The following is a 21574-nucleotide window of genomic DNA, read 5'->3' as shown; positions in this document are numbered from 1 at the left end:
ATTGCTTGATACTATTAAAATACGTTGAGGGTGTATATTTTCAAAGTGATTCAAAGAAAGGATGTATTCGTTAACTCAGCTCTACTCTCCTTTTTACTCAACTCTTAATTCCTCTGGAGTAGTTATCTAAAAAAGCTCTTGACAAGAAAGTTACGTGTTTTATCCTGTAGACAACATGTGCAAATAAGTGATCGGTCTTTCAATTGGTGAAAATATTTAGCAATTAGATAATGAATGCAGAAAAATGTCCCATTCTAGCTGATTAAATATGTAGCCCTATAAGGCGAAAATTGTGTGACTAACAATAAGTAAGTTTATTGGAAACACAGCAGTATTTTGGTTATGACAGTAGCTTCTTGAGATTGTTAACTGAAATTCCAACAGTTTGATTAAATTAAAATTTCATTGAATTTAAATCTGATGTTTATTCGATTCACTTCTATCTAGAATTCAATACATGGACTTCCTGAAAAGATATTTATTACAGTCAAGAGAAAAACAAAATGAAACATCAGAATCACTGGTGAGTTCCAGAATTTTTAAAGTAATTTACAAATACTCTGTTAATTATTTCTTTGATTGATATGATCTGAGATGTAACATTTTACCAGGGTCTAACCTAGCGCTATCCGAAATATTTTGTTCTAATTTGTAATTTCATAAGTCGTTAGCTGTAGTTGATTGGTTAAAATTAAGCCAATCAAAAGCTCTATGTTTCTTATTGGTCAGACTTGATTCACATTCAGGAAAACTTTTCAAACCTTCAGCCATTCTTCAATGATTTTGAGACGAAGCAAAGTTGTTGATTATAATCATTTTTCCTTTCATTTCGCTTGCCTTGCCTTTAAATAAACATCTGCAATTGTGAACAATTTGCAATCTGCAATTGTAGAACTTGAATCGATATGTCATAATTGGTCATACCTATTGACGAGAAAGATTTGTTACCATTGTTACAATAAAAAAAATTTAAATCTTTATAGCGAAGCAGCTTGACAGAAAATGAGTTTTTGAATTCAGTCATGTCACGAATAAGGCGGGATATCCAGGACGACTGGAAAGTTATGAGAAGGGCTTTTAAGGTAAATTCATTCTTAATGTTGTTTCTTTTCAAACTTCAATAACTTGTTCCTTAAATACCTGTTCAAGCTTTCTAAAATACAAGCTAATTTTTATTTTGTTGTGAATTTCACTTGAGCATCTTTAGATGTGAGTAGTATGTTGTTTAGCTGACAAGCACTAGACTGGTCAACTAGAAGCTAAATTAATGCATTGATTTTTATACTTTTATAAACAGAAGACAGAATCTCTTCGCTAATGTCACTTAATTGTCCAGTAAGAAAGCTACTGCTAACTAAACTAGCAAACCGTGAAAACAAAAAACGCGATGGTTGATGTAGAGACTTTCCTCTAGATGTGGGCGAGACATTATCCGTTGCCATTCTCTTGCTCTGATAAATATTTCCCTTCAAACCTAAAGACCTGTTTCTTTATGTATCTTTCTCAATCTTGTGCTAGACCGCTGATCGAAATGGAACAGGCACGTGCACTGCTGTCGAACTGAGGCAGATGTTGCGCAGATTCAGGGTTGATTTGACCGAAGAGGAGTTTTATCAACTCATGTCTTATTTCGACAAAAACATGAAAGGAAAGGTTTCATACAACGAGTTTTTGAAAGTGCATTTATCGTAGAAGAACCTGGCTTGATTCTAGCATTGATTCCAGCAGAAGCAACCCCCTTTGCAACAGGGCCTCAAACTCATCTAACAACAGGACGCTCGCAATTGCTTTGTAGATATTTTTGGAGCCTGTTTGTGAACACACTGTATTTTTAAAAGGTCTTTAAATTCACTATTACTGAAGACTTTGTTATTGAACGTAAATTAAATAATGAAGCTAAATTTAACTTATGGGGGATTTTAGCAGTTTTTTATTGACTCATTTGTATTTTCCTATATATTATATTTTATTATCTTGAAGCACTGCATGACTTAATCATACTTTTATTTTGATGATTTGCGATGAAATGAAAATATATTTTGATCCTTTGTAAATACAATCACAACCTAAAGCTATTTGTTTATATATCTATTCATTATGCGTATCAGCATTGGATATACTGAGTGTACACAATTCTGCCTATTTTATCACGAAAACTACATTTTTGATAGAACACGTTGACTTCCAGGCCTGGTAATTTACTTGTTTAGCCATTACAGCCATACAGAGGCGCTGTGGATATTTGCCAGTACAGAGGACATTTGCCAGGAGAAATGTAAGACCGGCCTATGCGTTTCTAAAGAGGTCGTTGTGCCTGTAAATCTAGATAACTTCCCTATCTTCATTTACCTACTGAGGCTGCTCCGGTATAGCCTGCGCCGATAAGGACGTGACAGATCTACATTCTGAATCTATAATCAATTACCGGTCTTATGGATTAACATTCAAAATTGTCCGTTTTCCTCATTTGCATCGTCAGCCATGGCCTTGAGATCAATGAATCAAAACAACTTTTTACTTTCATTTCATAATTATGAAGTTTTTTTATAAGACAAGCAATGCTGTCAAATTTTTTTGCAAGATGCGTGGTCTACCACTTTTGGTAATCCCAAAAGCATCGTATGAAAAATTGCCCTCTTGCCCCCTCCCCCTCTTGCCCCCTCCCCCTACCCACCGTCTACAATAGTTCAAAAATAAAAGTGAACGGAAACTAGAGAAACATTTTCCGGTATTCTTTCTTACCGCCCCCATTTTAGCTCGAGAGTTCATTTTTAAAACGTAAAAAGTATTCTACTTTCCTCCAGCAATTGACTCTCAGTTACCTGAAACTGATTTAGTTGAATTAAATTCACTTCAACGTGTCATGAATGGCAGCTTGGAAACCACTGTGTCTGAAACACGGAAATAGCCCTAAGTATTATCTTCGCGGAACTGGCCTTCTCACAAAGATCTCATTGATTATCAATAAAGGATGGATCTTAGAAGAATTGCACAACAGTCAGTTAGAAAGAAGGCTACAGAACAAGGTGAAGTCAATTTTCTGGTGTCATAAAATTAATTACATAGGATAAAAAAAGCATTGATAACTGATGCATTCACATCCTCAATCGTGGTTAGAAGATCTTCTGTTGTATTCATCTATGTATGTGCCTGTATGATTATCAATACAATCCTAAAACTGTCATTATAAATGTTGCATAACCTCGCAATTTTCAATGATCTGTTGTAAATATTTAACATTCACCCTGTGATCTATAAAAAGATTTTGAAACTCGGGGTACATCCTTTTTACGTTGTCATTGTAAAATTCAACTTTCGAGCCTTCAATAATAACCGTGAAATTATTTTCCTTGTCAAGCTAAGTTATCTTTTTTATTCAACCCATATACCTTGCAGTGGTGGACTAGTCCCCCTCCTCCACTTTTTCAGGAAATTGGTCCTTAAGATTCTTGCAAACGTGATGAGAAAACTTCAGGGGGGGGGGGGGGGTATGTACGTTATCTAGATCGTCACATGTAAATGACATTTCTTGGGAGACAACAGGTGTTTCCTCCGGAAGAAAAAGTTTCAAACAGGGGGAAAGGGCGTGGTCCAAATCGGCCTTGTCCCTGATACACCTTTTGCCCCCCCCCCCACTTATCCCAGGCTGGAGCCGCCACTGATACCTTGCATATTGCATATTGATACCAGGAAAACATTACGGCCCCACGGCTACTGGCCGGAGGAAGGGCAAAGAGAAATCGATTTCGAGAAGAGAAAAATTTATACCCTTTTCATTTTCGACATACATTAATGAAAAAATGAAAAAAAACCAGAATAAAATTCAAAAACCTCCTGTTATTTAATATGAAAATGTTTGCAGAACTACTTTGCACTGTAAAATTTAGCCATTAACTGTCTATAATTTAAATACTTGAATAATAGAATTTTTTTATCAATCGATATATAAGAATTTTACTTATCATCGATTTCTAAAAACATTTATAATTGAAAACAAGCAACAAGTTTCTAGTAAAGTTTTTAAAAACAGAGTTACCAGGAGAGAAGATCAAGACTGGCTGTGAACCCCCTTTTTCTGACCAAGCTCATTTTAAACCCATTAGGAAGGTTTTATAGTAAGATTTTCTTGCCCGGAGGGAGGTTAATAACTTTTCTGGACTCTGTGTATAGGTTATATTTGTCAAAAAACATTATCCTCCTGTTGGACCCTGTTTTGTGGCCGCCTCAACAAGCCGCCAGGTTGAATTGCATTTAGTTATTATAAGATGCCCAGAGGGACTGCGGAAGCGGGAGGCTGGGAGTGGGGGTTAGCCCCAAAAATTTCCACTTCAAACCATACATAAAATTGTGTTGCTCTTGGTTTTTAGCAATATTTCTTTATGCACGCATACTCTTCAATGTTTTTATCTGATTAACAAGATCTTTACTTTTATTTGTAGATAATTGGTATTTATTATTTTTCCTTTAAAACTGTTGTTTACACCGACTGTGAAGACATAAATTATTATTACCATTAGTAATTTCATGCTTTTTTCAAATTGTGGATCCCGATCCTGGGTTTCCATTCTTATATCAAATATCTGTACTTGCGTTTGTGACTTCATTTGGTGTTTTTTCAATTGTTTTTTCGGCAAATCATGTTTGCTGATTATTTAATTTTAAAAATTTTATGTGTTGAAAGAAATTTGGATATTTGCTCATATTGAAATAAGTTTATTTTAAAAAAAAAACTGGGACACCGTATTTTCCGTAACACACATGTCGTTCAGAAGTGAACAAACGGGTGGGGCGCTACGTATTTCCGGTCTAGAGGGTCTTCATAACGAGGGTGGGTAAGAAGGAAACAAAGATGGCGACCTCACCTTCTCCTGGAGGTACTCTAAAAAGAGATAAAGGCTGGATGGGAACCTTGACACGACGAAGTAGGAAAGCTGAAAAAGAAGGTAATAGATGTATGACTTCTGTGATATCTTATGTCTTTTGTTCGTTGTTGGGAAGTGTCAACATTTCGGTAGGAACAAATCTGGCCTAGTGTGTGTTATCCACCCTTTTCGATGACACCATCTGCGCCTGTTATGTCGCAAACATTTTCAGAAAGTCACATAAAGTGCCATTTAGCTATTTTGACAAAAACTTTTCATATTCTCTCATTGTTCTGAATTATTAGCCAAGAATGTTTAATAAGGATTATTATATCAACAATCGAAGCTTTTAATTAATTAACTCAAACTCAAAATCTTTATCAGCAAATTAAAGGCGTTTTGGCATCTCGATGTTTATTGATAACACTTCACTAACAGAAAAAAACTAGTAAGTGATAAAAAGTTTTCAAAAGTGTTTTAATATTTTGGATTTTTGATTGATAAAACATAAATGCATGAAAAGTAATTACAAGTTAAAAATGAACAGTTAAAAATGAAAAGTTAAAAATGAAAGTAATTAAGGGTAAAAATCATTTTTAGTGGATCTGAAGTGAACTAGTTGCTGAGGAAATGTTCCTTTAATTGATGCTTGAGTTGAACAATCTATGTTGATTGGCGGATGTCAATTGGAATGTTGTTGAAGCAAGAAGGGACTTGGAAACGAATTGAGATTTTCGCAGCCTCCATCCTGACCTTTGGAAAGCAGAGGGTTGATGAACTTCCTCCCATGTTATAATTGTGGTCAGACATTTAAAGATCTGTATCGCTGCTCTTGATCTTGAATGCTCATGAGCCCACATTCTTTGTTGCCCTTTGGCTGGTTGTGGATGATCTTAATTTTGCAATGTTTGTCATCTCAGCAGTTAAAATCTCTCCTATGATGTTAACATTTTGGTGAGAAAACAATATCACTGTATCATCATATCAACATTTTAATAAATTGAAATATCTACTGTCTGAAAATATCTAAGCATCTTTGTACATCACATTATCCAACCTGCCTGCTATGAAATTTTAAATGTGGGCTGTATTTGTACCTATCATCTTTTGAGGCAGCTGATATAGGTTTTCAAGATATTGAATTTTTGCATAATTGTAATAGAGCTAACAAGATGATTGGTTGACAATTCTATCACCGATTTTTTTTTATATGTGGTACTAAGTTGCATCTTTCCAGGTTTCTCCATTAACAGGATGCCAGAATTTTGAAAAAAAAACAACAGTTTAACCTAATCTGTATTAAACTTTGCTGAACAACTTTTTGGTGGTACAAAATTTTTAAAAGCAAGCTTTTTACAGCATACTGGAGGCTGTTTTGTCTGACACTTCTCCAATTATAAAATCTCAGAATATGGTTCCAAAAGAACAAGGTGGAAAATATATACTCAGTTGTTGATTGAAATAGGCCAATCAAAAGAGTTGCGAGCATGTGACCAGTATAGTTGTTCAATCAACACCACTGGACAGAACTCATTTATCTGCAAAAGTTCGTGCCCCTAATTTCTGCAGGAACTTCTGAATCAATTATTGTCTTTATGATTTTAGAATCATCCCAAATGACATAAAATAGTTTACATTAAATGACACCAGACTGGATAATAGTTTCATTATCAAAAGCTGATATCAAGTTGAATTGTCCTGTCTCTTTCTCTCTCTATCTTGTCTCTTTATTTCTGTATTCTCTTCATTTAGCTTTTTTACTCTATTCCTCTATACTTATCTATAATCACTGATCACTCAAAATTATTTGATCATACTTTTCTCTGTGCATTATGAAGTGACTTGTAGAACTTATTCATGCAAAGGAGGCTAAAGAAAGCACAAGTTTAACAAAGGTCTTTTTTTAAGAAAAATCCTTGAAAAATCCTTAGAAATTCTATTGTTCTAAAAATCTCCTTCTCTCTTTCAAGAAAGTGATATACCCAATGCACACCTTTAAGCTAAAGTTGTCAAATATTTAAGCCAGGTGCATTAGTGCAAGTTAAAGAAATAAAGTAAAATGTAGAGTATGCATGTCTGACTTGTAGGAGCAAAATCACAAGGTCTTTATAGCAAATTCGTACTGTTTCAGGGGACTAAGTATTGATCTTGCCTCAATATTATTGCATCATCAAAATAGAATTGCCCAAATGAAGCCTGTAATGTGATAGATTTTGTCTGTTTACAGGGGGAGTGGGGGGGGGGCTGCAGCATTTAAGGTACAACTCCAAATAATTTATTAAGAATGAAGTTCAGATAATTTTTGGCAACAGAAATCTTTTTCTTCAATTTTTGAAGTGAAAGCATTTTCACATTAATATGATCAAATTTTACAAGAATAATAAACTTGTGGCTAAAGTACTGAGTATCCAATTTCCTTGTAAGTCACAACGTTGACTGGGAAGTTTTTAAGGGAACTTATTTAGAGCAGAATCTTTAACTGCAAAGATTTTTAAGTTTGAAACAAGAAAAACCCAGTGTAATTCTCACAAGTTCTTTTAATGAATCGAAAATCAAATCATGGATCCCTTCATTTCCTTTTTTGTGAAACACATTAGTTTATATTGCTCTCAGCAATTGATATGCCCTCTGTTTAATTTTTCATGCAGTTCATGATAATAATGATAAGGTACCTGCTTTTGACTAAGGTTAAGGTTGCCTACAAGTTGTAGATAATGGTCAGATGCTGACAAATTGTGGATCTGTCTTTCTACTAATGTCGTCTTTATGCACAGTGCTGTTAAACTAACTAACCTATTTTATTTGCAGGCGCACTTTTTACTAGGCTTTTTGCTAGCAGGCACAAAATATTTTTGATGAGCCCTACCACTGGAGCCCAAGAAAAAAAATAAACTTTCTCTCTACACAATACAGGCTTTTTTGTTTGTATGTTGATAGATTCAAAAATTGCTAGATGGAAAGGCATCTGGGCTCTGCCTACATCTTGGCATCTCAGACGTCTTTGCATCTTTTTAAATGTAGACTTTCGCACAATCTGCGTAATCTAACAGATGTTGTCTGATGGCAGAATCCCCAAGTCTGTGGTCTGCTGTAAAATGTTTGCTTTTTCATTTCAAAATTCCCTCTTAGCTGTTATTTGCATGTTGTATATTCTACTTTTGCAGAAGGGAAATTGAATTATAAGCATATTGTATTACAATCCTTTTTTTATATGGAAATGAAAACAGTAGAAATGAGCACATTTTACTGAAAAGGAATTTTTTTCTTTTTAGTAAATGAATTGGAAGAACAGGGTAAAAAGTCAATTGAAGACCCAACTTCACCAACTGTTGCTGTTTCCCCAGACTCATTCCTTTTAGGTATGGCCATTCATCTATTGAATTTTTAAATTTTTTGAGTGACTGCTCATTGCATACAGAGGTAATTGTAGCTTTCTTCTGTTCTATAAATGCTTGGCAAACTGATTCATTTGAATTATCCTAAACGTTTCCTCTAAGAGGACAGATTTTTTTCATTGATCTTACCAACTTTCTCAATGCATATCTAAGTATTTTTTGCTAGCAAGATAGGTGACATAATATGCTTTCCCTTGTGTAATACTTTGATATTTCTTATTAGATGAAGGACAGGAAAGGTACATGGTTGCCCCCAACTCCTTGGATGACCACAAAGTTAGAGAGTTGTGTGAGGTATGATATATCGATATTTTCAATGTATTCCTATGTGCCCCAATCAGTGGCAAAGGCAGCTCTGGAGAGTTGGTCATACACTTGGGCAAAAAAATAAACAGGGTTTTTGGCACCACAGCAAGGTGCCCTATTAAAGTTGAGGTTAGATCAGTTCCCTGGAGAAAAGTGTTTTCATCTATTGTGAAAATACCCAGAAAAGCCTTAGGTGAGCATAAAACTTTTAACAATTTGCAAAAGAATAATTTTCAGAACTTTCTTGAGACATGTTTTTAAGAAGCCTTGCTTTTAGGTACTAAACATGTTTAAAGTCTGAAATTAAATTTTAACTTATTTTTAATATTAACTTGCTTTTAAACTCTGACTGCTTTTAATACTAGCTTGCTTTTAATATTAACTTGCTTTTAAACTCTGACATTCAATTTATTCATATTTACTATTTCAAGAGCAGTTTTCTTTCACCCGATTAAACTGTCAAATACTGAAGGAAGGGTTTTTTAGATAACATAACGCAGTTAGATTTTATTCTCACAATGTTATATAAAATTTCTAAATTGTTTTGCTCTGATACATGACAAGATAAACACACTTTTGATCACCCTTCCCTAATTCCTCACTTAGAACTATTGCACTTACAAGTACAAATAGCGATTTTTTTTAATAAAACAAATGCCCCCTAGTTAAAGTTCATGCTACACCTCATTTCTTTTAAATTCATTATTCTTAGTTTGGCAACTCAGATTATAATCAGAAAAAAGAGAGTTCTCCTCTGAAACAATCTCAATACCTCGTCTCACACAACATCAATAACAAAAAAACCATTTTATAAAATAAAGACTGAAAAGGTTAAGACAAAACTAATTTTATGCCTCATTGTATCTCAAAATTGCATTGCATGTCTCTAACAAGCAACAACAATGAAGCATTTGTGTTTCTTCTACCAACAACAAGTTCTAGAGACATTCATTCTGAATATTTCAAGCTACATATTATGGAAATTTAGCATGTTAGTCCACTAGCCATTATCAAAGCATGGAATACTTTGGGCTTGCCAATTATCAGCACAGCAACAAAATGATACTAGAACCAGGCAGTTTGTTTCATTTTTTTTCTTGCAATATGAGCATTGCCTGCCTTATCATCAGGAGCTGTAGGCCTAGTTCGTGCATGTCATGTCCTTGTTGACATAGGCCTAAATACATGTGTTAGCAAATATAGTCCATGACAGGGAGAATCTGTTCCACTACCAACTTCCCCGGTGAAAAATCTTGCAGGATCCTGTATAGGATCCTCGCAGGATCCTCACAGGATATTGGTAAAGGATCCTACAGGATCTTGTGCAAGATTCTGTACAAGATCCTATAGGATCTTATAGGATCCTATAGGATCGTAATAAGATCTTACAGGATCCTGATAAGAATAAAAGTATTCCTTAAAAGATCTTAATAGGATCCTATGTATTTCTTGAACCTTAGTGAAAAATCTTGCAGGATCCTGTATAGGATCCTATATAGGATATGTGCAGGGTCTTGAATAGGATCTCATCAAGATCCTGTAGGAAATGATTCGGGTTTTGGACAGGATATTTTTAGGATCCTGTATAGGATCTAATCAGGATCCTGTATATGATCTAGTCAGGATCCTGTATATGATCTGTTCAGGATCCTATATATGATCTTATCAGGATCCTGTATATGATCTAATCAGGATCCTGTATATGATCTAATCAGGATCCTGTATATGATCTGTTCAGGATCCTATATATGATCTTATCAGGATCCTGTTTATGATCTAATCAGGATCCTGTATATGATCTAATCAGGATCCTGTATATGATCTGTTCAGGATCCTAATAAAGGATATTGTAGGACCTTCTACCAAATAAGAGTTCAAGAAGTAGATCTGTAGAGAGCAAATCAAGTTTCATGTGATTCACATTTAATAAAGTCACAATCTTTGTATACTACATCTTCATCAACCAAGCTTAATTTACTAGTTTGTCAAGACATTTCTGTTTAATTGTTCTGTTTATAACCTCACTCTGCTTTGCTGTATTTTACTCTCTTTAAACTGCATTGAAAGCACCTAGAATGAGAAAAGATTTAAATTTTCAAAAAATAGAAGGTTCCAGATGAATCATAAGGATTTGAAATTGGTTTTAATCTTACATTGTAAAATTAAGTCTTGAAATGTCTTACGATAAAAATCTCGCAGAAGGGTGACTGTTTTGCATGGCCATGCCCTCTTTCCATCAAGTACAAGAAAGGATGGTGCAACGGATCAAAGGGGGCCACTGAACTCTTGTTTTTGCATGTTTACATGGCAGACAAACTTTTATTTGCATATATGAACTTCATTACAGTATTATCCCTACTATAATCCTATATATTTTGAATATAATAATGTACGGCTGTACATGGTCCCGGCAAGATATACAATTATAGCGATTTTAAAATATTTTCGGTTATGGCATGATTTGTCTTCAATCTACTATTTCCTTTGGCTAAAAGATTTTACGATTTTTGCAAGAAAGTCACATCTTACATAGTATGGTAGAACGCTTTATGAACCTATTTCAGTTTATCAGCATCATCAACTGATTCTTAACATCAACAAATGTTGCTTTTCGCAACCTCTTGGTATTATGGCCAAAGATGTGACTTTCTTGCAAAAATCGTAAAATCTTTTAGCCAAAGGAAATAGTAGATTGAAGACAAATCATGCCATAACCGAAAATATTTTAAAATCGCTATAATTGTATATCTTGCCGGGACCAGGAGGTAGATCTTCGTACCTTGACAATCCAAGGTTGAAATCTCCAGAGAACATTACTTGTTTGTTTTCTTTTGTCAACTACAAAAAATCGTTTTTACAGACAAAAAAGTCAGAATCCCCTTTTTATCAACAAAATTATCATAACCTGGAGGACTGAGACTTTCAGTTACAGTCTTTTATGAAGTAGATGTTCTAAACACTTTTTTCATATAGGAGAGAGCTAATATTTGTTTGAGATAAGCTGAAAACGTTATGACATTTGTGTAAAGCATTTTCCTTGATGCAGGGAAGCTACAGCCCCCCTAAAGCATCTCATTGTTGGAAAATGTGTACGAAATTTTGCTACTCTGTCGAGATTTTTAGGAAATATTGTCTATCGACAACCTCCTAATACGAATTTTGACTCTCACTGCGCCTGAATTATTTATGAAATGCAGGATCATATTAAAAGTAGCATGGTGGCATTCGTTTATAAGTATTTTGACCTGGGTCTGCGCTATCAAGCCTTTCAAGAAGACTGCAACCATTTCCTTGCAACCGATTGTTTGACAGAAACAAAACAAATTGGAATTCAATGTGATTTCTAGTAATGGGGTGTCATCTAGATAATTGAGTGGAATTTAGCTTGTGGGCATTTGGAACAGCCCCAATTTTGGCAGTGGGTTGAAAGATTTTTGCCAGCCCTTTGTTTTAAAAGAGAAAGCCTCTTGGATGTGCGTCATGAAACTAATGAGGCGCCAGAAAATGATTCTCTGAATAGCATTTTTTTAGTAGCTTTTTTACAGATTTTCCATAAGAACGAGCCCAAAGATGGCCAAAAAATTAAAAAATAGTTCTGATCACCCCCAACTTTAAGAAGCTGCTCGAAATTTAGTTCTTTTAGTCGATAAGAAACCTATTTGTGGTTAAATTTTCATAGATAATAGAAAGAATATAACTCCTTACAACTGATTAGGTGTTTGTTACGTTTGATATTCTGTTGCGTTTGTTTGTGTTTTTTCCCATAAAGTAGCTTTTTAGTTGTTGGTATTAAAGCAAACTTTCAATAATATATTCATTAATAAGGTTAAAAAAATTTTAGCTTGTAGTTTGCTTAGTTTCTTATGAAAAATGCACATGTTAGCTTTTGTGATGTAAAAACTTGGCCCACTAGGAACATTTAAAACGATACAAAGATTTCTAAACTTGGTAGCAAATTAGCTGTTGGCGGTTTGAAACATTTTTTGAGCAATTTGAAATTTTAAAGTGCAATTTTCAAGGTTCACACAAAATCTACTCATTTGAAGTGTTTCCTGAAATTAGCCTTCTTGGCCTTTACATGTTTTAGCAGCAGTTTTAGGTCAGACTCTAATTTTTTTAAAATAATCTCTGGTCTAGCACAGTACCAAAGAAGAATATTCATTTACCTGCTGGGCTGGATCTATTCTTCTCGATTCTTTTGCTTGCAATCTTGACTTTTTGGAAAAAGCGCCTGACAGATGTTCAGCATTTGCATCTCTGGAAGTCTTTCTTCTGTTCTCCACCAACAGATTGTCTCGTTCAAAATGTGACCCGCTGGACTGCCAAGTGTCCTCTGATTGGTTGGTAAAAAAGGCATGCGACAATTCACTTCATTAGCGATGGTTATCGCAGTTTATGAATCCCCGTACCTACCAGAACACCGGTTACAGCACGATCACCCCTTGAAAGTCCCTGATTTTGAATAAGTCGAAAACAAGTTATTTGAAAAATATTCTTTCCAGTTCAACATCGTTTTCTATAACCATATTTACCCGACAGCATATCTAATTTGGGGTGCAATGATAACCAATTTGTGCAATGACAAAACGGTTTTGTGCAGTGCTAAAATGGAAAGCTGCTCCGTTATAAAACTGGTGCTTTAATTATGGCGGACGAATTTTATGCCTTCTAGATAAACTTCAAACTTTTTGAACCTTAAAAAGAAAATTGATAGCCTGAACATGCCCAGGGCCCCCAAGAGTTGGGGAAGAGGCAGGAGTGTAGCCAAGAAAATTGTTTAGAGGGACGAAGAAGCGATTTTTGCCGACAAAAAAGGGCGTGTTTCATTCTTTAAGGGTGTGGTCAAAAGATAAATACTCTTGCATGCTGCTTTTATTCCTTTCTGTTTCAAAGTTTATACTCTAGTGCCATATTTTGATAGTTCAACTACACAGAAATGTTGCAAAAAGGTTGCAGAGCGAGTGCCCAGCAAAAATCCTTACTGTGCCGACCAACAAATTGTTGGGATACCACAACCCCACCGTACCCCCTATGCCGACGCCTCTGGGAAGAGGGGGTAAACTGCAACAGAGAATCAACGTCTAGCATCTAAGGGGCCACATAAAGTAATGAGTTCCATTTTAAAAATGGAATTAATTCAACCTAAAAAGAGTATGCCTGAAAATTGTAAATCGATTTAAGCCAATACATGAAAGTGACATGAAGAAATAATTCTGAAATGTATTTGAAAAAGCTAAACTAAAGGGTGTGGTATTTATATACATCAGAGATTGATATGATCATATGTTTTGTTTTTCTTGCGCTTTGCTGCATCAAAAGTCCACCAAATGCGATTGATATACACTTAGGATCAGGGGTGTAGTGCTAGGGGCTGAGCCCCCCTTGTTAATGCTAAAAACTTGGCAAATTTATATTTTTCTATTGTTTTTTGCAACTTTTTGTGCAAGAGCCCCCCTTGTTATTTTGATAGCACTACACCACCGCTTAGGATTCAAGATGTTGGTAGGATCCTGGTCAGAATGTAACAGGATCCTCTTTAAGATTCTACAGGATCCTATCGTTATATTCAAGATCCTGGCAGGATCCATGTCACAATCAAATAGGATCTTGGAATCATTATGTGTAAGATCCTAATCTAGTTCTTGTAAGATCCTGCAATGTCACTATGGATCCTAGCAAGATCCTATTCAAGATCCTGTTTTAGAATTCTGTAAGATTTTTGGTAGGATCCTGTTCAAGATCTTCAGTTGTTTATCTCCTACAGGATCCTTATGTAAGATCTTGTATAGGATCCTATACTTTTAGAATTCAAGGTGCTGGAAGGATCCTGGTCAGAATGTAGCAGGATCCTGTTTGACTTTGTACAGGATCCTATCTTTATATTCAAGATCCTGACAGGATCCATGTCACAATCCAATAGGATCTTGGAATTGTTATGTGTAAGATCCTAATCAAGTTCTTGTAAGATCCTACAATGTCATTCTGGATCCTAGCAAGATCCCATTCAAGATCCTGTTTTAAAATCCTGTAGGATTTTTGGTAGGATCCTGTGTAAGATCTTAAGTTGTGTTTGTCTTACAGGATCCTTATGTAGGATCTTGCATCAGATCCTATGCACACAGGATCTTGCAGGATTTTTGGTAGGATCTTGTCCAGGATCCTAAAAATCTAGGATCCTCCTAGGATCCCACAGGATCCTGTAGGATCCTGCAAGATTTTTCACCGGGGTTTTGCTGCATCAATTCTTTAAAACCACAAAACTGTCACTTTTCCTCATTTCTCTGCTGCTATATTTCTTGCAGGGTAACATTGCACGAAATCCCTTTCCTCGTGAACTAGCATACTTCCTCTTCAGTCTCACTTTTTGAACTTGAACAGGGAAATGATGCGATCAAGGTCATGGTCATGCCATTCCAAAAGTGCATGACATAATAATCATCATGTTTTCAGGGCTCTTTCCATTGTTTCGCATGGTTTTGCATGACCAAACATAGTGTCATAGTCATGCACATTTGAAAGTGCATGACTAAATTGGGATCCCTGTGATATTTGCATTACTAAATTGGAAACCTTTGAGCTTTGTTGAGTTTCAAATGTAGAAACCCTATGTTTGCGCCTATGGAGTTACATAAAAGTACACAAAGAACAATTTTCTTTGGTTTTGGAGAATTTTGAATGTGAAAAATCCCATCTTTTAATATATCTAGAAATTTTATTATAGATTAAAAAATTATTTTCTGGAGAATTTTTTGGTCATGCTAGGCATGACCTGCATGACCTCTAGCTTTGCCACTGGTCCCAATCAACCTGTGAAATTGTAATTTATGCTCCCAACTTATTTTTAAGGAAAATAATATCATGTGACATGAATATCGCATTCTCTGTTAGTAAGATACAGGTATCTTGACAAAAATAAAACAATTTGAGTTTAGGAAGGGGCAAAACTAGAATAGTGTCCTTAAATCAAACAAATGCAAGTGAATCAGCATGGTGAATTTTGACCAAATGAAATCTCAGGGGATTGTTTCTTAGAGGCAGACAAAGGTATCAGTGCAGTACTTGAGCTTGTATTTGTAGTTTTAAAGTAATTGATTAAATAAGTTTGTTTACCTATAATTGTTGGTTTTAATTTTGTATCGTTTCAAACTGAAAACCATTTGCACTAATGAATAGAATCATTTTTATTTATTTGCATGATGTAAAGAGGTTGTATTGAAGTTTCAAGGACAAAATAATGCTCCATTCATGCTGCTCGATTCTAGTTTTTTAGCCAATCAACATGTATTAGTTTTTGCCTTGCATGCTTCTCACCCTTATATGAAATGGATACATTTGAAAAGGCTAATTGTAAACAGAACAAAATGAAAACAGATTTCGATGAACATGGATCAGAATGAAAAAACCTTCCTGCCCTTCCCCCCTAAAACAGTGAAGTGTCCACCACTGGTTGTGCCCTTAGGCTATTTTTGCTATGCCAGATCAAGATGAAAATTCCTATTTGACAAACAGCTGAAGAAAGCATGGCTTGGCTGTGAATTTTAAACTGATCCTTTTTTCATAAATATTTTTCTGCTGGAATCCCTTTTGTCTTGTTAGGACAGGTATGAAGGTTTGTTAGCTTAAATATCTCATCATAATCGCTATACTTTGTTTGTTCTTTAAGGTACTGTCTGACTGGATTAATGATGTACTACAAGACATGAGAATTGTTGTCAGAGACATTGCCGAAGATTTATATGATGGACACATTTTAGCTCTTTTTGTTGGTAGGTATTTTCATATGAGTTGAAATATTACAGAACAGATAGCTCAAGCAAAGAGAGCCAAACTATTCACATAAACAAAGTAGTGACTGTGCTATGTTCGGCACTTGGAGATTGTGAATTGTAACTTTGCAATAGTTTATAATTGGAATTTTTCAACTTGTGTATAAACATGGATGTTGCCAATTTTCAGTGTTTCATAAGCTGTGCATACTCTTTATTTTTATTATTCCTCTTAACTGTTGGATTGGTGTTGGAATCCTGCAAAAAGACCAATTTTTATCTTCTTGCTGTTTATTCGTTCCGCAGAAAAGCTTTCTGGTCGAGATCTGGGTGCATTAACAGAAGTAACTCAGTCAGTTAATGTGCAGAAGCAGAAACTTGATCAACTTGTAACAATTGTCAACGAACTTCTTGACAGACAAGACACCGATAAATGGACAATGGAATGTAAGTTTTAGCATTGATAAAAACGCAAATTGAAATATCTGAAAGTCCTTATTTAAATTTCGCCATGAAATTTTTTTCTTTACAAGGCCTTCAAGACTTTCTGTTATCAATATTCAAAAGAAAGTATAACTACAAAACATAAAGGGGAAAGGCATTAATTATGTTGTGTTGGTATTTGAGATATTTTCCTAAAAACAATGCATCCTGGTTATTTAATAAATCATAGTCACGTGTTTTTTGCAGTGATTCATGCTAAGCATCTTCCGGCTATTCTCTACCTCCTCGTCGCTCTGGCAAAAAACTTCGAATGTCCTTTCAAGCTTCCCAACAATGTTGTTCTAAATGTTGTTGTCGTGCAGGTTTGTTTCTTTTTCTTTTGCATCATTTGTTTATTAGTATATCTCTATGTAGCATAATTGTAGCTTAGAAGTTATTTTTCGTTTGAATCAATCACTCGGATCAAGTTCCAGTCAGCCTAAAACCAAATTTCTTTCCAAATCTATTCTAACAGTATAAGAGAATAGAATTGCCGTTTTTAGGCATCAAGGTAGGCTTAAAAAAACATTTACAGTTAATTCTTATATTATTCTTTTTTTCAAGATACTTCAAGCATCTATCTCTTTTGCAGAAACGACAGGGAATCCTGAGAAGCAAAACAGTTCCAGAAAATGTGACCGAAGACTTCTCGTAAGTAAAAATTTTCAGAGGCTGCTATTACGTGCATTATATGGACTAGGGGCTTCTCCAACGGAGCAAATAACTTCATTACGAGTTAGAGGTCTGCATTTTTGCATTAGATTTGATAAATGCCTATGCATTGAGCTGCAACCAAGCTGGCAAAAAGGTATTTGCTTTTGTATGCTGATTCTCGATAACAGCTCTTGATGTTTTTTCTTTGAATTTAGCACACTTCATTTCACGATTATTTGTTTAGCATAAAAAAATAATTTCTTATGAAATGTTCATCCCGATATCAAAATCACAATTATTTAATTCCGTAACTGATTAATTATTTTAATCAATGAATCTACTTGTCAGTATTTTGCCACTGATTTGCATTTGTATTTGTGCCGCAGGAAGGACCGAGAGAGTAGACAAGGTAATCACTGATTTTTCTTCATTTCCTCGATTGCATCCAATCAAATCCGATCAAAAGTTTTCTTATCAGGCAAATTACTTTACCTTGCCACATCGATATCCATTTGTACTTCTACAACATTTTGTTATCGTTCAGAAGTAGATCGAGCCCCAACAATTGCATCCTACATTGTTTTAATTAAAGTGTCGAATCGACTAGAGGTATTGATCAAAATTTGCGAGATAAACTCCTTTGTTCTCTTTTAGAGAGGGACGCTTTCGACACGTTGTTTGATCATGCACCAGAGAAACTCTCAGTTGTAAAGAAGGTAAACTTTTCAGTTAAAGTTATTTTCTTGTTATCAGGATAAATGTAAGCAAAACACGTCCTGTCTTTTTGTGATGGTATGTGCAGCTCAATAACACACGAATCGTTATATACTGCTGATTGGGCCCATATAAGGAGTAGCTGTGCTCTGCATAACGCCCACGACGTCTATTCCACTTTTTAATGGATATTTTTGTAAAAGACCAATCAAGGTACTTCTTAGAAGGCATATTCAGTTTTCAATTTTTATTCAGTTTAGCCTTGAAGTGTTTTTGTGATCTGAGACTGATTTGGGTTTTTACATATTCCTTAGAAAATTTTGGTAAACAAAATTTTCCGAACCTTCGAAGATGACATCTTTAATAGAAGCAAATAAATTATTAAATATTGCTATGGGATGTATTGTTTAATTGAAAGCATGTCCCAGGTTGCAAGGTTATTAGCGAAAGTAAATAGAAGAAAAGATTGCGATGCTTTTAATATAAAGTGGAGATTTTTCCTTTTTGGTAATTTAGTTGTCCCTTTATATATGCTTTTCTTCTACTTTTGATAAATGTTGTCAACTAATACTTGATTTTTTAACAGTCGCTGCAAGGCTTTGTCAATAAGCATCTTGGAAAGCTGAACCTTGAAGTTTCCAATCTAGATAAACAGGTGCACATTGCTCTTAACTCTCATTTTCTACTTTTTCCTTACTGCATAAATTTCAGGTCTTCTTTTTCCATATCTATTCAAATGCGTGCAAATAAGCATCATTAATCAGCCCCTGTGTGATATGATGATGTACCGTTTCTGTAGCATTGAATATTGATGATTTTAAAACCTTTTCTTTTAAACATTCAAGTCACAAACGCTCTGTACATAAGTTTCTATGGCTTTTAGTTTCTCTTTGAATGCAGTTTGAACAATCATTCACTCGGGATACGAATGTTCAACTTTGATAATTGACTTTCATTTCAAGTGCATATCTCTTTGCTTTTTTTTATGTTTGTACAGTCTGATGATAGCAAAAAGGGAACATTAAGCTGTAAAACCCACGATATAAATGACAGCGATAACCTCATTTCAATTTTATTTTAACCCGGTTGCATTTTGAATTTTTTCAGTTTCACGATGGAGTCTACTTTATTCTGCTCATTGGTTTATTGGAAGAATATTTTGTACCTCTGCATCTGTTTCACCTTACTCCAAATGGTTTTGAACAAAAGGTAAGCTTGAATTATACCTTCAACAAATTATCGATCCTTGAAAAACCTATTCATCGGCAAAAAGTTTTCTACAATTTATTTTATCTTTCCCAGGTGCATAATGTTGAATTTGCTCTTGATCTACTGCAAGACGCTGGACTTGGTAAACCGAAGGCAAAACCTGAAGGTAAAATAGAGTGCCAGTCTTTTCCTATTTCATCATCTGGTTGGGTTTTCAGAATAACTATTCTGACATATGATTGGTTCTTCATCGTTCAACTATAGCGTATGAGACACTGCTTGTATATCCATCATAAGAGCCACCCATAAATCACGCAATATGACACCTGAAATGTACCAAGATGCGCTAAACCGATCTATTTTCTGTTACCTTAAGCGTTAGTTTGCTTGTTCCTTAAAAAGTAGTGTTTATCTTTATAAACTGCAAGACTAAGTTATCTATTTCTCTTATTTTCAGACATTGTGATGCACGACTTGAAAGCAACTCTCCGCGTTCTCTATGCTTTGTTTACAAAGTATAAGAACATGTAATCAAACATAACTCAAAGAAATTATTTCTTTCAGAACTGCTTGAATTTTGTATGTGTAAATATGAATTATTGTATGTGTAATATTTTATATATAAAAGTATATCATTTTTATATATTCAACAGAAGTATTATTAAAACATTTTCTTAATTAGGGTCAGATGCTAGCATTTAATCTAAGAAAACCAAAAAGTTAGGTTCTAGTACGCAGAGCCTAGAAATGTTTATCTTTCCTCCGTACAAATCCCTTGTGTTTTTAAAACCTCTCTCAGAAAAAACTATGAAAAAGAAGGTATGACGCTTCCGTTTCTTCTATTTCAACTGGCCTTCGTCTCAGTTGCTGGCCACATGATCGCAATGTTTATTTTGTTTTTCTTGCCCTTCATATTAATCCTGTTATTGAAACTTTGCTCGTTATCTGCAGCTTTCCTCCGAGGACAGATCAGATTTTCTCAGTTCTATTCTAGTAGCCCAATAGATTTTTAAAAGTAAGGTTCTTTATTCCCCATTTTTATCCAACAAGGTTTTGGTAAGAATCTTACCTATTTCGCTAGGGAGGTTTTCAGGAAAAAGTAACTTTAATGTTTTTGGAAAAATCTTAAATTAGCAGTTCTGCTTTCAGTTTTGTCGTCTTTCCGCATGTCAGCGATATCTTTATCTAAGAAACCTGATGTTGGATTCCAGATCATAAATTTTTGGTTTTGCAACAGCCTGGAAAGGTTCATTCAAGTGAATATTTCTGTTGAGTTTAACTGCTGAATTTTCATCGCATGCTACATTCATTCCAAGTTACGTATTTATATCACAGATTAGTATTTAAAACAGTTTTAGTAAAAAGGTCAGTGTCTTATCACAATGTCTCTCCTTTGAGGCTCGTTGGTAGTAGCTCTGCCTGAAACTGTTAGTTTAGACACGTTGTAGAAGACTACACAATCTGTACTTACCTTTTGTCCTTTTAAAGAAAATTTGATTGTTACTGACATTTTTTTTCACTTCGCGCGTCAACTGAATGCTGCTGTCTTTGATAATGTTCTGCGTTTCTATAATGTTCAGACCACTTTCAGATTTGCGTTTACCGCAGATGATTAAAAGCCTGATTTGAACAAATACAAACCGAGTTTGTAAAGTCATGTCATGAATGTTTTTCAAGCTCTCTGAACAAGGGACCTTACGACTGCCCAGAACTATGATTTGCCAAAAAAGAAAGATCTTTGGGGTTCAGATTGGAATTCAGCCTTGGAGTTCTACCTTGGGAAACAACTTTGAAGCATACCTCGAGCACCAGCCCAGAGTTGAAAATGTTTCGTATCTAAGTTACTTCTTGTTTTCCCTTATAGATTGGCTTATTTTTGTGTTAATTCATGTTTTGCCTTGCTAACATGAGACAATAGTGAGATTCTCTAGTAAATTTCCCATCTCGTTATGTAGAGCATTTTTTCAGCTTTTCTCAGTGAGAGTACATGGAAAGAATTAATGAGTGATTAATGAATCCTGCCCTCAATCTTCAACTTTCTTTGCCCGCTGAAACCAAGATTAAATAGCAATCGTGAACTTTTCGAGAAAAATGCCGAAAAACGGTCGTCTGAAACGAAATATAATTAACGCTTTAAAAAATTGCACCTTTTATCAGTTAACTGGATTTTACGGGATTATAATTT

At 34.9% G+C, this 21574-nt stretch overlaps 2 protein-coding genes across 4 annotated transcripts in view; both read left to right on the top strand.

The window, feature by feature from the left end:
• Nucleotides 1-2618, top strand: part of LOC135683353 (EF-hand calcium-binding domain-containing protein 6) — a 61105-nt gene extending 58487 nt beyond the window's left edge. Inside the window, exons 28-30 of one of the 2 annotated variants that reach the window (XM_089113522.1) lie at nucleotides 448-523; nucleotides 984-1082; nucleotides 1519-2618. In XM_089113522.1, the coding sequence (XP_088969648.1) occupies nucleotides 448-523; nucleotides 984-1082; nucleotides 1519-1692 (349 nt within the window). In that variant the 3' untranslated portion in view covers nucleotides 1693-2618. The remainder of the gene's footprint in view (nucleotides 1-447; nucleotides 524-983; nucleotides 1083-1518) is intronic. The other variant, XM_065198588.2, reaches the window with a different exon arrangement.
• A 255-nt stretch (nucleotides 2619-2873) lies between these two features.
• On the top strand, nucleotides 2874-20896 carry LOC135696606 (beta-parvin). 2 transcript variants are annotated; one of them, XM_089113503.1, is made up of 13 exons: nucleotides 2874-3026; nucleotides 8135-8221; nucleotides 8481-8551; nucleotides 16227-16329; nucleotides 16636-16776; nucleotides 17020-17135; nucleotides 17405-17463; nucleotides 17853-17875; nucleotides 18121-18182; nucleotides 18767-18835; nucleotides 19288-19389; nucleotides 19483-19555; nucleotides 19847-20896. In XM_089113503.1, the coding sequence occupies exons 1-13, from the start codon at nucleotides 2972-2974 to the stop codon at nucleotides 19918-19920; spliced, it is 1035 nt and encodes a 344-aa protein (XP_088969629.1). In that variant the 5' UTR covers nucleotides 2874-2971; the 3' UTR covers nucleotides 19921-20896. The 2 variants fall into 2 exon arrangements, with proteins under 2 accessions (XP_088969629.1, XP_088969628.1); XM_089113502.1 differs by lacking the exon at nucleotides 2874-3026 and adding an exon at nucleotides 4786-4943.
• Nucleotides 20897-21574: the final 678 nt, after the last annotated feature.

This window comes from Rhopilema esculentum, chromosome 17, assembly GCF_057945365.1.
Source record: "Rhopilema esculentum isolate cy_ngs chromosome 17, ASM5794536v1, whole genome shotgun sequence".
Taxonomy (NCBI): Eukaryota; Metazoa; Cnidaria; class Scyphozoa; order Rhizostomeae; family Rhizostomatidae; genus Rhopilema; species Rhopilema esculentum.
Note: the sequence above shows the minus strand (reverse complement) of the source record. Positions and strands in the feature narration are given on the sequence as shown.

Excerpts from the sequence above, each read along its gene's own strand:
- LOC135696606 (XM_089113502.1), top strand. The coding sequence starts at position 4,850 with ATGGCGACCTCACCTTCTCCTGGAGGTACTCTAAAAAGAGATAAAGGC. Across the intron at positions 18,836-19,287 it reads TTTCCAATCTAGATAAACAG|TTTCACGATGGAGTCTACTT; the intron begins GTGCACATTGCT and ends GAATTTTTTCAG. Across the intron at positions 19,390-19,482 it reads CAAATGGTTTTGAACAAAAG|GTGCATAATGTTGAATTTGC; the intron begins GTAAGCTTGAAT and ends TATCTTTCCCAG.